The 15,708-nt window shown below is 44.5% G+C and overlaps 1 protein-coding gene across 1 annotated transcript in view; it reads right to left on the reverse strand.

The window, feature by feature from the left end:
* Nucleotides 1–8,199: 8,199 nt before the first annotated feature.
* The window catches only part of LOC126235297 (uncharacterized), a 56,161-nt gene continuing 48,652 nt past the window's right edge, over nt 8,200–15,708 (reverse strand). Inside the window, exons 8-9 of the mRNA XM_049944022.1 lie at nt 15,270–15,541; nt 8,200–8,482 (exon numbers count right to left, since the gene is read on the reverse strand). Coding sequence (XP_049799979.1) covers nt 8,200–8,482; nt 15,270–15,541 — 555 coding nt within the window. The remainder of the gene's footprint in view (nt 8,483–15,269; nt 15,542–15,708) is intronic.

Here is a 15,708-nt window from a genome sequence, read left to right on the forward strand (position 1 = left end):
GTGGGCCATCCAAGTGTTAGCCAAGCTCGACAGTGCTTAACTTCGGTGATCTGAAGAGAACCGGTGCTAGCACTGCAGCAAGGCCGCTGGCTCAACCTGAAGTGGACCCATATATTCAGCTGCAGCAACCAAGTATACGTATTTTTATCAAATCGCGTGAAAAAACACAAGGACTTTGATAAATGTAGTGCAATTTAGTAACATTAGAACGGCACATTACTTGATTTAGTTCCTCTTCTTCCTCCTCGACACAGAGCTTCCTTTTAAGTTTTGAAATCTTTTGCATGCTCACGTCCTTCACAACTGTCGCTTCCATATTTTTTGACATGGAATGACATGTAGTGTCTTTGAAAATTGAATTTCTTGAAATATTCAGTGTCTTGTGATGGGTAAAAAAGGGATAGAGATCTATACGGGAGAGATAGGCAACGGTCTTCAACTACCCGCCTTACAGTCAGTCTTTGTTGCGAGTGACACGTTGATGCTTCCCTTGACTCTTTACTTCAACAAAAATAAGTATTTTCCGTGATTTTAGTTTATAATACACCTTAATATTATCTAGCATGTCAATACTTTTCCATTTTTCCCGAAGTTAGACTGTGAGTAGTTCCGTAAACTTAAATTTCAGAGCTGCATAGGTCTGGAAGGAACACATAGAAAATGTTGTGAGGAAGGGTAACCAAAGAGTGCGTTTTATTAACAGGACGCTTAGAAAATGTAACAGATCTACTAAACAGACTTCCTACACTACGCTTGTCGGTGATCTTTGAGAATACTGGTGTGCAGTGTGTGATTCTTATCAGAAAGGATTGACGAAGTACATCGAGAAAGTTCAAAGAATGGCGGCACGATTTGTATTATCGCGAGATAGGGGACAGAGTGTCACTGAAATGATACAGGATTTGGGTTGGACGTCGTTAAAGCAAAGGCGTTTTTCGTTGCGGCGGAACCTTCTCACGATATTACTTTCTTATCTGAATGCGAAAATATTTTATTGACACCGACCTACATAGGGAGAAACGATCACCATAATCAGAGCTCGCACCGAAAGTTGCAGATGTTGGTTTATTTCCGCGCGCTGTACGAGATTGGAATAATAGAGATTTATTGTGACGGTAGTTCGATGAACCCTCTGCCATGTAGATGTAGATGTAGATGTAGCTACATACCGTCACGTTGTTTGTCGTTGTGTTCTCGTTCACTTTGGGATAGTTAGTCACCCGTAAAACTTCATTTATTTTTAAGTTTTGACGGGAATTAGTATTTCTTTTTGTGCAGATGCTAAGTAAGTACGTTTCCAGGATTGATTCCACTAACGGCAGATCGAGAGAAGAAGACTTCAGACTGCTGTTAATAAAGTAAAAAATGCTAGTTGTTGAGTCAGAAAAGTTTCTGTAGAGTTCAGTATTCCAAGGAAACCCCTAGAGCGAAACATAGAAATCGGTTGTGATGTAACAACTGCAATAAGTCCAGCCAATGAGGAATGTCTTGTATGATTTCCTATCATTTTCTCTACGAAACTTACCTGTAACAAGAAGTTCAATAAAACATGTTAAGATTATTGGATATTCTTTTAATACGATGTCCTCTTTGTTTTCAAAGTGTTTTTTGCAGCTGGCCATGTATTCCTTGCGTGTCTGGCCATCTAACCATGATACATGGGTGAAATGGCCAAGCGTTACATAATTTAAAAAAGTTCCTAGTTAGTTTGACATTTGATCTAATTTCGTAGTTTGACATTTGATCTAACTTCGTGAACGAAGTCTTATTTTGTTTTTTTTTATTAATATATATAAAGTATATGTAAATTTCTCAGTTTTTTGTGTATTAGAGTTTGATATCGGCATCTGATAAAAAACGAGGCCATATATCCCTGTTTTACCCTGCACGAAACATTTTAACCCATTTTTTGTGTAAAAAAAGATAATATTCCTCGAATTGCATGTTTAAATGCGTAGACAGTCGGTGTCGCACAGCTCTGACTGCCAATGCGGAGACATTGTCGGTGTCAGACAATTCCGTCTCACCATTGCTGCTGTTAGATGGCACCATTGGAAAAACTGTCCCTTCCCTACTGTAGTTGGCACTTCTCCAGTGTTGTCGGCGCCAAGGGGTGCGCGCGCATTTCCCCTTACCCCCTCCCCCGCCCAAAAAAAACCACGCTGTAACTGCTCTGCTCGCGAGCAAGAGCCCAGGCGCGAATGCTCACGCTCAAAATCAGCTAGTTGTTAAGCCCCGGATCATAGGCTTAGCAATATCCGTCCCCTGCTGCCGCAGTGGTCAGATTGTCATGCATGTATAGATGCACATCAAAAATTTCTGGATTATAGGTAGCATACGAATTATATGGAGCGTAGCATCAAAAGCAGGAAATTTCAATTAAAGAGATAAGAACAGTGGTTTTGAAAGTTTTTTTCTTTTATTTGTTAGTGCTGTTGCTTTAATTAATATCACAGCTACCGATGTTATAAAAAGCAAAGTGACTCCTAACAAAATGACCCCAATATATCAGTGCCTCACACTGAATTGAATCTCTTTAATAACTGAATTAAATTTCTTCGTCTTTCAGCAAAATAAGGTGACAAAACGAAATATTCATTCGGTTTAGATAGTAGTAGAACAACACAAAATTCAAGTACTGGGAAAAAAATCATTCTGAAGTTTACGAAATTGATTTGCAACACAAACTGTTACATTTTTGTTTTTGTAATGTAATAACGATTTTATGATTAAAATAGACACAAACAGTCTAATTACTCTTTTTTGTTGATTAGATTCTACAGTTTTAAATTCCCCTAAATAATGTGAAGGTAAAACACTTCCTGTGAAATCATTCTGCAGTGCTACATAAACAGAAGAGATAAAAAATGTATTGTAAAGCCGTAGTGGTTAACATGCGAATAAATGCAATAAATGAAAGCAAACATAAAGCCTAGCTGATGTTCATGAACACATTAGAAACTGAGCTCTCAACTCTATCTTCACCATGTGCCAGCCTCTGCCGTCGAATTAGGTCTTCTTTCTCTTACTGATTGTGTATTCATTTTATTTTACACTCCTGGAAATGGAAAAAAGAACACATTGATACCGGTGTGTCAGACCCACCATACTTGCTCCGGACACTGCGAGAGGGCTGTACAAGCATTGATCACACGCCCGGCACAGCGGACACACCAGGAACCGCGGTGTTGGCCGTCGAATGGCGCTAACTGCGCAGCATTTGTGCACCGCCGCCGTCAGTGTCAGCCAGTTTGCCGTGGCATACGGAGCTCCATCGCAGTCTTTAACACTGGTAGCATGCCGCGACAGCGTGGACGTGAACCGTATGTGCAGTTGACGGACTTTGAGTGAGGGCGTATAGTGGGCATGCGGGAGGCCGGGTGGACGTACCGCCGAATTGCTCAACACGTGGGGCGTGAGGTCTCCACAGTACATCGATGTTGTCGCCAGTGGTCGGCGGAAGGTGCACGTGCCCGTCGACCTGGGACCGGACCGCTGCGACGCACGGATGCACGCCAAGACCGTAGGATCCTACGCAGTGCCGTAGGGGACCGCACCGCCACTTCCCAGCAAATTAGGGACACTGTTGCTCCTGGGGTATCGGCGAGGACCATTCGCAACCGTCTCCATGAAGCTGGGCTACGGTCCCGCACACCGTTAGGCCGTCTTCCGCTCACGCCCCAACATCGTGCAGCCCGCCTCCAGTGGTGTCGCGACAGGCGTGAATGGAGGGACGAATGGAGACGTGTCGTCTTCAGCGATGAGAGTCGCTTCTGCCTTGGTGCCAATTATGGTCGTATGTGTGTTTGGCGCCGTGCAGATGAGCGCCACAATCAGGACTGCATACGACCGAGGCACACAGGGCCAACACCCGGCATCATGGTGTGGGGAGCGATCTCCTACACTGGCCGTACACCACTAGTGATCGTCGAGGGGACACTGAATAGTGCACGGTACATCCAAACCGTCATCGAACCCATCGTTCTACCATTCCTAGACCGGAAAGGGAACTTGCTGTTCCAACAGGACAATGCACGTCCGCATGTATCCCGTGCCACCCAACGTGCTCTAGAAGGTGTAAGTCAACTACCCTGGCCAGCAAGATCTCCGGATCTGTCCCCCATTGAGCATGTTTGGGACTGGATGAAGCGTCGTCTCACGCGGTCTGCACGTCCAGCACGAACGCTGGTCCAACTGAGGCGCCAGGTGGAAATGGCATGGCAAGCCGTTCCACAGGACTACATCCAGCATCTCTACGATCGTCTCCATGGGAGAATAGCAGCCTGCATTGCTGCGAAAGGTGGATATACACTGTACTAGTGCCGACATTGTGCATGCTCTGTTGCCTGTGTCTATGTGCCTGTGGTTCTGTCAGTGTGATCATGTGATGTATCTGACCCCAGGAATGTGTCAATAAAGTTTCACCTTCCTGGGACAATGAATTCACGGTGTTCTTATTTCAATTTCCAGGAGTGTATGTTTTGGGTTACCTAACTTCCAACATTAGAGTACTTTTTCTCCTATTTTTCGGGAGTGGCATCAGTATTACTTTCGATCAGAATAATTTGCAGCCAGAATGTTATGTCCAAAATAAATCAAGACTTGGCTACACAGGTCTCCCTCCACTATGAAACATTGTAATTATTCTAAAATTAATAGTGTCTCTTCTGACACGTTGTTATTAAATTCCATCCAGTGTAATAGTAAGTACTTCACCGCCTAACATATTATCGAACCATTTACAGAAAAAAGGAGGTAACGAGGTCTAGCATCACGGGAAGAAAGATAGTGACGTGTGGCGCCAATAGAAGTGTTACTGGTAGGAACAACGGAATACATGCTCGTTTGGCCTCTCATCCATCCATCTGGATAATTTTTTTTTCTTAATTGTGGAAGTACCTTCGAACCTATTTCTCCCCTTCCCACACCTCCACTTTCCCATTCCACCACTCCCCCCCCCCAACACACACACACACACAAACACCCTTCGTTCTTTCCCGTTTTGTCCACTCTGTTGACGAAATTCAATAAAAGAAACCAGGGAAAAAGTATGCGACATTATCTTCTTCAATAAGGTTCTTCTAAAATTTTGGTTCAGTCAACGCTTGTAAGCTATATTTACCTGTGTCCTTTCAAATCTTTTATGTATCAATAATCTCATTCATATTATTTCGATTTGTTTAGTTCTGTAAGACGTAATTATCAGAGCTACAAAAGAAGAAAACAAGTGTATTGCACATAAGTTAAACGCTGCAGAATAGTGTAAGCAGGGGTGGTCATACCTAAAATTTCTTGAGTTTGGTAGTACTATCGAAAATCCAGTCATTTTATGCCACTGTTGACTATTTTTGAAGAGATCCATATTTTGTGGAATAATATAGAAGATTCAAACAATTTTCTAGTTTTGGAATGTTGAATTATTCCACGTGTACCTACAGTACCAAGTTTAAATCTGTACTCTTTTAAGTATTCCGCTGTCAAACTGTACTTATTTACATAGAATCTGCAGTGTGAAGATTTAACACTTTCAGGCAGGGGAAAACACCTTGCAACCACTTTCCTGTACAGTTTTTCTTGTGCTGCCTTGTACTCAGTGCATGCCAATTCGTGTTCCAGCCTCATACGGATAAGGGGTGTCCCATGACGTTTACTTACTTCCCCTTAGTCGAACCACGTTCGAGAAGAGATGTCAGGTTGTTTGGCGGCTAGGAGTCGGCCATTACGTTGCTGGGATATATGCCATTATACTAGCCCAGTTATAGTAAGCATCTTTAACGATCGTTGGTTTGAAACTAATATCATTTTATACACAGCAGTATTAAGAATTTAAGGTTAATGTTTCGTTATATTTTCTAGTAGTGAAGAATATTGTGTAGAATGGGCAGGTTAACAACTTTACACAAGAGTTCTAGGTAAATCTCAAGCCTCTCCAGAAAGTCTCATTGGGTGAAGGACGACACCACTGTTGATGGTGATCCATCCATGGGAAGAGAACGTTTGGCTCAGCGAAATCTACGAAGAAACTCGTGAAAAGAGGAATATTGTGTTGTCAGTAGAGAAGTAGTCGTAACAGCAGAATGGATCGTTCAGGAGAGCTCAGTGATTTCGAACGTGGACTAGTCATTAGATGTCACTGGAGCAAAAAATCCAACATGGATGTTGCAATCCTTCCAAAGTTGCTCAAGTCGACTGTTGGCGACCTGATTCTGAAGTGGAAACACGAGGGACTCATCACAGGCACGCCAAGTTCAGGGAGACATCAAGTACCGACAGACAGGGACCGTCAAGCACTGTCAGCGGGAGGAATCACTCCTAAGTTCGAATGTTCTACTAGAAGTCCAGCCAGCACAATGTCTGAGAGCAGGTGGCTAAAAAGAATAGGGTATAACAATCGAACAGTTCCTCACAATTCACGCAATTCAATAGCCAGTGCTAAGTGACACTTGAGGTGGTGCAAAGAGCGACGCCACTGACAATGAATGACTGGAAACTAGTGATCTGAAATGAATAATTCCGCTATACAGTGTGAGAATCCAATGGAATGGTTTCTGTTACGTCTGCCACAGACGGCCCCTGCCAGGCAGACTACACTCAAGACACCCCTGTGTACCATATAACATACACAAGCACTTGCAGGTACAACCAAGAGGCAACAATTCTTCAAAATGAACAGAACTTGCTAGAGACTAATGAGAACCTTTTTTTGCAGAGGTCGCCTCACTGACACAGGAAAGTTGGAGTACTCCGCTTTATAAGGCCAGCGCAGCAGCAGTACAGCCAGTTCCTCGCCGTGCTAGGACCAGCTCCGAAGGACCTCACTGACGCTCTTGATGACTAGTCGTCTACATGTTACTTGTTTTCTTTGTGTGTATATAGTGATTGTTCGAGAAGTGTAGTTCAGTTTCAATAAACGACATTATACTGAGTGTTCTACAATACTGAGTATTCTTCAATGGCGACAAGGATGGCATCCACTGAAGAATACTCAGTATTGTAGAACACTCCGTATAATGTCGTTTATTGAAACTGAACTACACTTCTCGAACAATCAATATATACACACAAAGAAAACAAATAACAAGTAGACGACTATTCATCAAGAGCTTCGGTGAGGTCCGTCGGAGCTGGTCCTAGCTCGGCGAGGAACTGGCTGTAATGCTGCTGCGCTGGCCTTATAAAGCCGGCGAAGGCCGGCAGAGTGCTCCAACTTTTCCTGTGTCAGTGAGGCGACCTCTGCAAAAAAAGGTTCGCATTACTCTCTAGCAAGTTCTGTTTATTTTGAAGAACTGTTTTCCTCTTGGTTGCGCCTGCAAGTGCTTGTGTATGTTAAATGGTACACAGGGGTGTCTTGAGTGTAGTCTGCCTGGCAGGGGCCGTCTGTGGCAGACGTAACAGTTTCGGTTTGGCGAACTCCTGGAGAATTTCACCTTCAGTTGTATGTAGTGCCACCAGTGATGTACAGAGGAAGTAGAGTCCGGACCTGAACCAAACGGAATATATTTGAGATGAGTTAGAACGTCGACTTTGCGCCAAAGTGCAGCGTCCACCATCGCTACCTTCCATGATTTCCGCTCTTGAGAAAGAATGGGCTGCGATTCCTCCTGAGACATTCTGACGTCTCACTGAAAGCGTCCCCAGCAGAGTTCAAGCTGTCATTGAGGCCGAGGGTGAATACACCCTATATTAATGTCCACTGATAGGCGTCCGTATACTTTTCATCAGCTGATGAATAGTCATCTTAATCACCTATTCAGAACAGGTTAATTTAAGACATCTGGGACATAAGCCACTCAAACACCTATACGTCGCTGCCGTATAAGATACAAGGAAATGCGTCGCTCCTACCTGATAACTGCCCAAGTGCGCTGCTAAGCTGCCCTGAGAGGTCATCATTTATCTCGGTGTCTCATTAATTATACTGCTCCAAAGACCATCAAAAGAACAGATAAACATCAGAGTGGTTGGAAGTGGTGAAGCTCTCACGATAGGTCCACTTCGCTGCAGGTATGCTCAGTAAAGTGACAACACAACAGTAAACGGTTCGTGTTCTACTATGTCATACGATAAGGTTCTAGACTCTATTGAAAATAAATTTTCACGTGGCAGTGGCCTCCTACAAGCTAGTAGATAGTGTGACTCTTATCCAGGTCCAAAATACATTAAGCAGCATGGCATATGGTGTGTCCTGCAGCAGAGTTCTCAACGCAGGAATGCCCTGGGCACCAGCGTGTTGTCGGTGCCGGGCTTCTGCTGCCTCTTCTGGTGCCCCTGCTTGGCGGCAACCAGCCTGTGCAGCAGCAGCTCTAGCAGCAGCGCCGCCAGGGATGCGGCGACGCCGTAGCACAGCATGAGCAGCGCGGGCGACACCTCGGTGAGGCCCACCTCGGCGTAGCCGCTGTCGCGGTTGAGGCAGCGCGGCTTCTGCGCCACCCAGCGCGTCCACTCGCGCTGCGTCATTCCCGTCTCTCGCAGCCACGTCAGCCTGTAACGTTAAACACTGCCTGCCATCTGGCTTTGCGATAGAGTTAAACATGCGCTTCACTCCGTTAAATAACATACACCGGGTGATCAAAAAGTCAGTATAAATTTGAAAACTTAATAAACCACGGAATAATGTAGATAGAGAGGTGAAAATTGACACACATGCTTGGAATGACATGGGGTTTTATTAGAACAAAAAAAAAAGTTCACAAAATGTCCGACAGATCGCGCTGGACAGCAAAACTGCTACCGTGACGTGTGAGAGGTACGCCGATATGTTACAGAATCGCATCATCCCCAGCCTGGCTGATAAACACCTGCTGGAACATACTGTGTTTATGCAGGATGGCGCTCCACCCCATATTGCTAGATGCGTGAAACATCTCTGGTGCGCGTCGTTTGGTGATGATAGTGTGCTCAGCCGCCACTTTCGTCACGCTTGGCCTCCCAGGTCCCCAGACCTCAGTCCGTGCGATTATTGGCTTTGGGGTTACCTGAAGTCGCAAGTGTATCGTGATCGAGCGACATCTCTAGGGATGCTGAAAGACAACATCCGACGCCATTGCCTCACCATAACTCCGGACCTGCTTTACAGTGCTGTTCGAAACATTATTCCTCGACTACAGCTATTGTTGAGGAATGATGGTGGATATATTGAGCATTTCCTGTAAAGAACATCATCTTTGCTTTGTCTTACTTTGTTATGCTAATTATTGCTATTCTGATCAGATGAAGCGCCATCTGCCGGACGTTTTTTGAACTTTTGTATTTTTTTGGTTCTAGTAAAACCCCATGTCATTCCAAGCATGTATTTCAATTTGTACCTCTCTATCTACATTATTCCGTGATTTATTCAGTTTTCAAATTTATACTGACTTTTTGATCACCCTGTACATATTCAATATAAACACTGACAATTATTGAGCTATATGAAAATAAATGTAAATTCGTTAAACTACAGCGTGCACACATTTTATTCAAGATGTAAACGTCGCTACAGTTATTCGGATTTAGGTTATAACATGTTCGGTATGCCTGTCATCATTGGCGATGATGAGGCGCAGACGAATAGGGAAGTTCTGCGTGACCCGATAAAGTGTTGGAACATCGATGCTGTCGATGACTTCCTGAGTAGTTATTTTCAGCTCAGCAATGGTTTGGGGGTTATTGCTGTACACATTGTCTTTAATATAGCCCCACAAAAGGAGTCGCATGTATCCAGATCCGGAGAATATGACGGCCAACCGAGTACCTGAGTACCTCAGAGCCAGAATGCGCTCCAGAAAGTGCTCCTCCAGGACATCAAACGCTCTCCTGCTTTGACGGGGTCGAGCTCCTTGCATGAACTACATCTTGCCGAAATCAGTATCAATGTGGATAATAGAGATGAAATCTTCTTCCAAAACCTTCATGTACCATCAGTAGTCTGTGCATCGAGGAATATCGCACCGATTATCCTGTGACTGGACATTGCACACCACGAAGTCAGCTGTTGAGGGTAAAGAGACTTCTCGATCGCGAAATGTGGATTCTCAGTTCCACAAATTCGCCAATTTTGCTTATTGACGAACCCATCCAAATGAGCGTGGGATTCGTCACTAAACCAAGCCATTTTCACATCAAAGTCCTGTTCGTCACTTGTCTGGATAGTAATGATGCCGAAACACAACCGCTGTTCCATGGCACTGGGGCTTAATGGCCGATGGGTTTGATTTTGTATGGGAAGAGATGCAGGTCTTCAACAACAATTTGTCGCAGTGTCTCCCGGTTGATTCCCACCTGTTGTGCAGCTCGTCTGATTAATTTCCTGGGTCTGGTTTGAAACACAGAGCGTGTCTTCTCCATGTTTTCAGACGTTTTCACCATTTTTGAACGACCGACATTGCTAACACTGTCATCACGAACACCACCCATTCTCTCAAACTTCCGAATCAAATTCGTGATTGTTATCACAATTGGACTGGTTGTCTTCAGCTTGATCTCGGTCGCAGACTTCCTCTGAGCCGCAGTTGGACTCTTGTTGCTCGCATAGTAGGCCTTCACAAGGGCTATACACACAGGGACACTGTACCGTGACATTTTCACCTGCAAATGGCTGACAACAACAAGGCACGTGCGCATGCGAATACTAATTCTCATCAAGCGCCGCATCCAGCCATGCAGTTCCACCATCCTAATGTAAACCGTTGAGAAGTTATGATTATTTTATTTGATATAGTTCAATTATTGTCATTCTGTATGTACACTTCTCTCACACACACAAAATTCTAAATTTTGGTTGGGTCGACGTTCTCATCAAAGGACGTCGTTCCAGAAATAAATTAATATGGTTCTAATGACCCAGTCCCGACCAAGGTTTTTGGGAGGTTTCCATTGGTTGTGGGGCGTATGCTGGAACTGGTAGGTCCCTCCCACTTACTACCGATTGGGATCCCCCACTGTCAGCTTGCCTGATATTTGGCTGAATAGTACCACAATTCTCTAACTCCTAAGGCTGGAAAAAAAGCAATGGACAACAATGTCCCAGGGATAAATTAAAACAGTCCCAAAGCACGAGTCTCATTAAAGTTTTGGTGTTAATAGGCTTATACCAGAACTGGAATTACCATTTTAAATATTCTCAATTCCGATTCTCATTTGCTACCTGATGGGTTACTGGGCTGAAAGAAGGAAATTTTACAACACTCTGCGTTGTCCTTATGAGTTGGTATTCACGCCGGCACACACACGCACACAAAATTTTAATTTTGGACTGAGACAAAGGCAACATTGTCCCAGAAAAACACTATTGTCCAAAAGGTTCCGATACTGATTTTATTTCTGCCGTATAAGCGACGTCAGCACTGTAACGACGGTGGCAGCTTGAACTAGCAGCTGTGCACAACAGACGTACATTCAACCAGTCAATTGTGGGCAGGCAGTCTTAAATGGTGGATATGCGACCGCAGTGTATCACGTTGTTGCGTTACAAATCGCAGGGGAGCAACTAATTGGACATCTCTAAATCAAGTGTTCAAGACATTCTTCTGAATGTTTTGAAAAAGAGAAAAGTGTGCGCAAAGTTTGTTTCGCAGACCTTGACGCCCACCGTGATTTGATTGAAATGCAAAATGCGAACAGTTCCAATCTCAAAATAATCGTCACCGGTGAAGAGACTTGGTGTTATCAGTACGAACCTACCATGAAACCACAAGAGCAGACTGGTTCTTTTATGGTTGGCCAAGATCGAAAAAGGTGCGAATTTGAGGCGTGAGTTGAACATCATCTCAAAAAAGGATTTTCCCAACAGTTTTACTTGGTTAAATGAATGTTCTGGCATATTTACTCAAGTTGGGAAGGGTAGGGGAGGGGCAGAATATGTGCAACACTTGAAGCATTAAAAACACCGTCTTAACTTGTCTTTCTTTTTGATTATAATCAAGTCTGAAAACCTCTTGGACTGACGCGATACGTTACAGTAGTACCAGTCCACCGGTTTAGACCAATGTTTTTAAGATGGCACCCCAGGTTATCAGGAAACAGATTCGCCTCAAAAGAAACAAGGTCTACAAAAACCCACCCACCTCCACCCATGTCTCCTTTCATCCTTCGTGCTTGGTTTCTTCCCCAACAGCGGTAGCATCTTCAGCCAGGATAACTATCCCTGTCACAACGCTAGAATCGTGTTACAGTGGTTTAATGAGCATGATAGTAAAATCAAGTTAATGTCGTGGCCTCCAAATTCCTCTGATCTAAACCCGGTCGAACATATCTAGAACGCTATCGGGCACAAGTTCCACGCCCACAGACCACTGGGCTGTAATTTACGGGAATTGCGTGACGTGTGCGGTGTCGTGTTTCACGTACCTCTGCAAACGTACCAAGGCGCTGTTGATTCCATGTTAAGTAGAATCACTGCCTTATAGCTTTCCAAAGGTGGAAAAACACTCTATTAGGCAGCTGGTCATCAATGTATTTCCGATGAGACACTTTGACACTATTAGATCCCAAAAGTGGACAAGATCCCTAGGTAGACAATAATTACAAGTATAGGAAAGAAGAGGCCATACTTGCTTCACAAAGACCATCTTGCCCTGCATACCGAACATATTGAGACTGCCGTAATGTGTGTCATTCATTAATTGTCTAAAGTCATTCCCTTTTGACTTCCGAAGCGCCGTTAGCGAAATATATGTCATCTCTGTCAGCAACACGACAACGCAAAGGTCGCACAGCAGCGAGACATGTTGACCTTTTACAAGTGGAACAAGCGCTGCCTCACACACCCCATTCAGCTGACCTGCCGTCCTAGTACTTATTGTTGAGTCCAAAGACCTAATCGATCCTGGAGCAGCATTATTCCTATTTTGAAGAAGATCCGAGTCCTACATCTGTGTGTTCAAAGCCATTTCTGTGGAATTGTCTGCAAGTATCAGTAGACAGTTCCAGAAAAGAAAAGTGTAAGTGATCATGGCGATAATTTTGAAACAGAATAGTAGTTTCTAATGCTGGCTCTATTAATTCTGCCACTTGTCTTTGCAGATATTGAGATAAATGATGGCCAAATAGACAAAACAACTACAGTCGCTTAAAAAGGAAAGGCATCTGGATGGGGCTAGATACCTGTGAAATTTTATAGAGATTATGCGAAAAACTAATTTCTCTTCCAGCAGTAGTTTATCGTAGGCCGCTGCAGCGTGGAAGGATACCTGGCGACAGGAAAGAAGCGCATGCTATTTCCTTTCCCAAGAAACGCCGTCGGACTGACGCATATGATTATAGGCCAACATCGCAAATGTTCATCTGTTGTAGAATCATGAAACATGTTTTATTCTCATGTGACATGTTTGTAGAATGAAAATCTCCTCTATAAAAAGCATCATGGATTCTGCAAAAAGAGTTCTTGCGAAAATCAGGTCCCTCCTTCCGTACATGAGATCCATATCGCCGTAGACATCGGCGCCCAGATCGATGCTGTGTGTCTCAACTTCAGGAGGGCATTTGATATGGCTCCTCACTGTCGTTTAGTGGAGAAAATACGAGCTTATCGGTCATATTTGCGATTACCTTCGAGACTTCCTTGGAAGTAAAATTCAACGTTGCTCTTAAAGGAACAAAATCGACAGATGTAAAGGTAATTTCCAGAGCACCCCAAGGATGTGTGTAGCTGTTTACAATAAGCATCAATGATCAAGTGAATAACGTCGGAAGCTCCACAGTGCTGTTCGCAGATGATGTGGCTCTCTATAAGAAGGTAGCAACACCAGTTCTCAGATGATGTGGTTCTCTGTAATAAGCTAGCAAAGCCAGGGCTCTATCGAATTCCAGGAAGACCTTCAGACGACCAGTGATCGTCAATTAACCCAGAACGTAAATAAACGTAACGTATTTCCGAAGAGATCCACTAGTACACTCCATGGTTCGGTCACACTGATGTGACCACCGCCTATGTTCGACGAAACGTGCAACAACCACTCACAGACGGCATGTGGAACCAATAGCAATGGAGGGTATATACAGCGTATCCAGGGACGCGGGAAACAGTGCAGTCGTCGTAGTAATGTGGAATATGACGTCCAAAAAGGCATAATCATTGGCTTTCGGGCACAATGCCGACCGCAGCGCCGTATTCTCCTTGTTTACGGTTCAAATGGTTCAAATGGCTCTGAGCACTATGGGACTCAACCGCTGTGGTCATAAGTCCCCTAGAACTTAGAACTACTTAAACCTAACTAACCTAAGGACAGCACACAACACCCAGCCATCACGAGGCAGAGAAAATCCCTGACCCCGCCGGGAATCGAACCCGGGAACCCGGGCGTGGGAAGCGAGAACGCTACCGCACGACCACGAGATGCGGGCTCCCTGTTTACGTATCTCTGTATTTGAATACGCACGCTGACACTTGTTGATAGCAGAGTACTGAAATCCACAGCAATTTACGGAAGGGTTGCACTTCCGTCACGTTGAACGATTCTCTTCAGTCGTCGTTGGTCCCGTTCTTGCAGGATCTTTCTCCGAAGCAGCGGTGTCGGAGATTTGATGTGTTACCGAATTCCGGATATTCATGGTACACTCGTGAAGTGGTCGTACGGGGAAATCCCCGCCTCGGAGATGCTCTGTCCGATCGCTCGTGCCCCGATTATAATATCACGTTCAAATTCATTTAAATCTTGATAACTTGCCATTGTAGCAGTAGCAACCGATTTCACAGGTGCACCAGACACTTGTTATCTTATATAGGCGTTGCCGACCGCAGCGCCGTATTCTGCCTATTTACTGTATTTGGCCTATACCAATTTCTTTGGCGGATCTGTGTAATTCACGCATGAAATAATCAGCTTTTAAAACAGTTGTTCGACCGATTCTTGAGTACTGTTGGTCAATCTGGGGCCCTTACAACGGTTGAATTAATGGAAGAGATCCAACAAAGAATGGCGGGTTTCGTCGCGGCATCGTTTAGTCGGCGCGAGAACATTGTGGAGATGCTCAACAAACTCCACTGGCCGTCCCTAAACGTTTACTAACGAAATTCCGAGAGAGTGCATTCCGGGAAGAATCGGGTAACATATTAGTTCGTTCAACGTACGTGTCACGTAACTAGTATAACGAGAAAATTCGTGAAGTTAGAGTTAATATAGAGGTTTGTCGACAGTCATTCGCGCCATTTGCGAATGAAACAGGGAATGAGGGAACAGATAGTGGTACCAGAACTACTATGCATCACACACTGTTAGGAGGCTTTCAGATTATGGCTGCAGATGTAGGCGTAGACACAATTAGAAGGACACTTCATGTGGTATGCTTACGTGACAGAGAGTATTTCCTTGTACGGTGACTGCTTCCGGACGCCTATGATGATGGCCCTGAGCGGGAACATGGGCACTGACTTGAGGCTGCACTTCTCCGCTTCGAGGAAGGTGTCGCCTATCACCTTGTAGGCCGCCTCGTCGGCATGGCATGCGAAGCGGCCCTCCCGCATCATGGCCACGCACTCCTCCAGCGGCTTGAACACCTTGCGGTACGGCTGCGGGTACACGCGCTCTTGATAGAACGACCGGGTAAGCGGGTCCTTGGTCTCCTTCACAACAAAACGCGTTTGCTTCCATGCAGTAAGGCTGAATCAGCATTCCACCATATTCAAACTGAAAAAAGCTAGTTCACTCAAACAACACAAAAGTTCGTAACTACATTCAAACTGTAATTTATTTTATTAAGTTTGCATTTCGGAGCAATAGATACGTTTTC

The sequence above is a fragment of the Schistocerca nitens genome, chromosome 2 (assembly GCF_023898315.1).
Source record: "Schistocerca nitens isolate TAMUIC-IGC-003100 chromosome 2, iqSchNite1.1, whole genome shotgun sequence".
In the NCBI taxonomy this organism is placed as follows: domain Eukaryota; kingdom Metazoa; phylum Arthropoda; class Insecta; order Orthoptera; family Acrididae; genus Schistocerca; species Schistocerca nitens.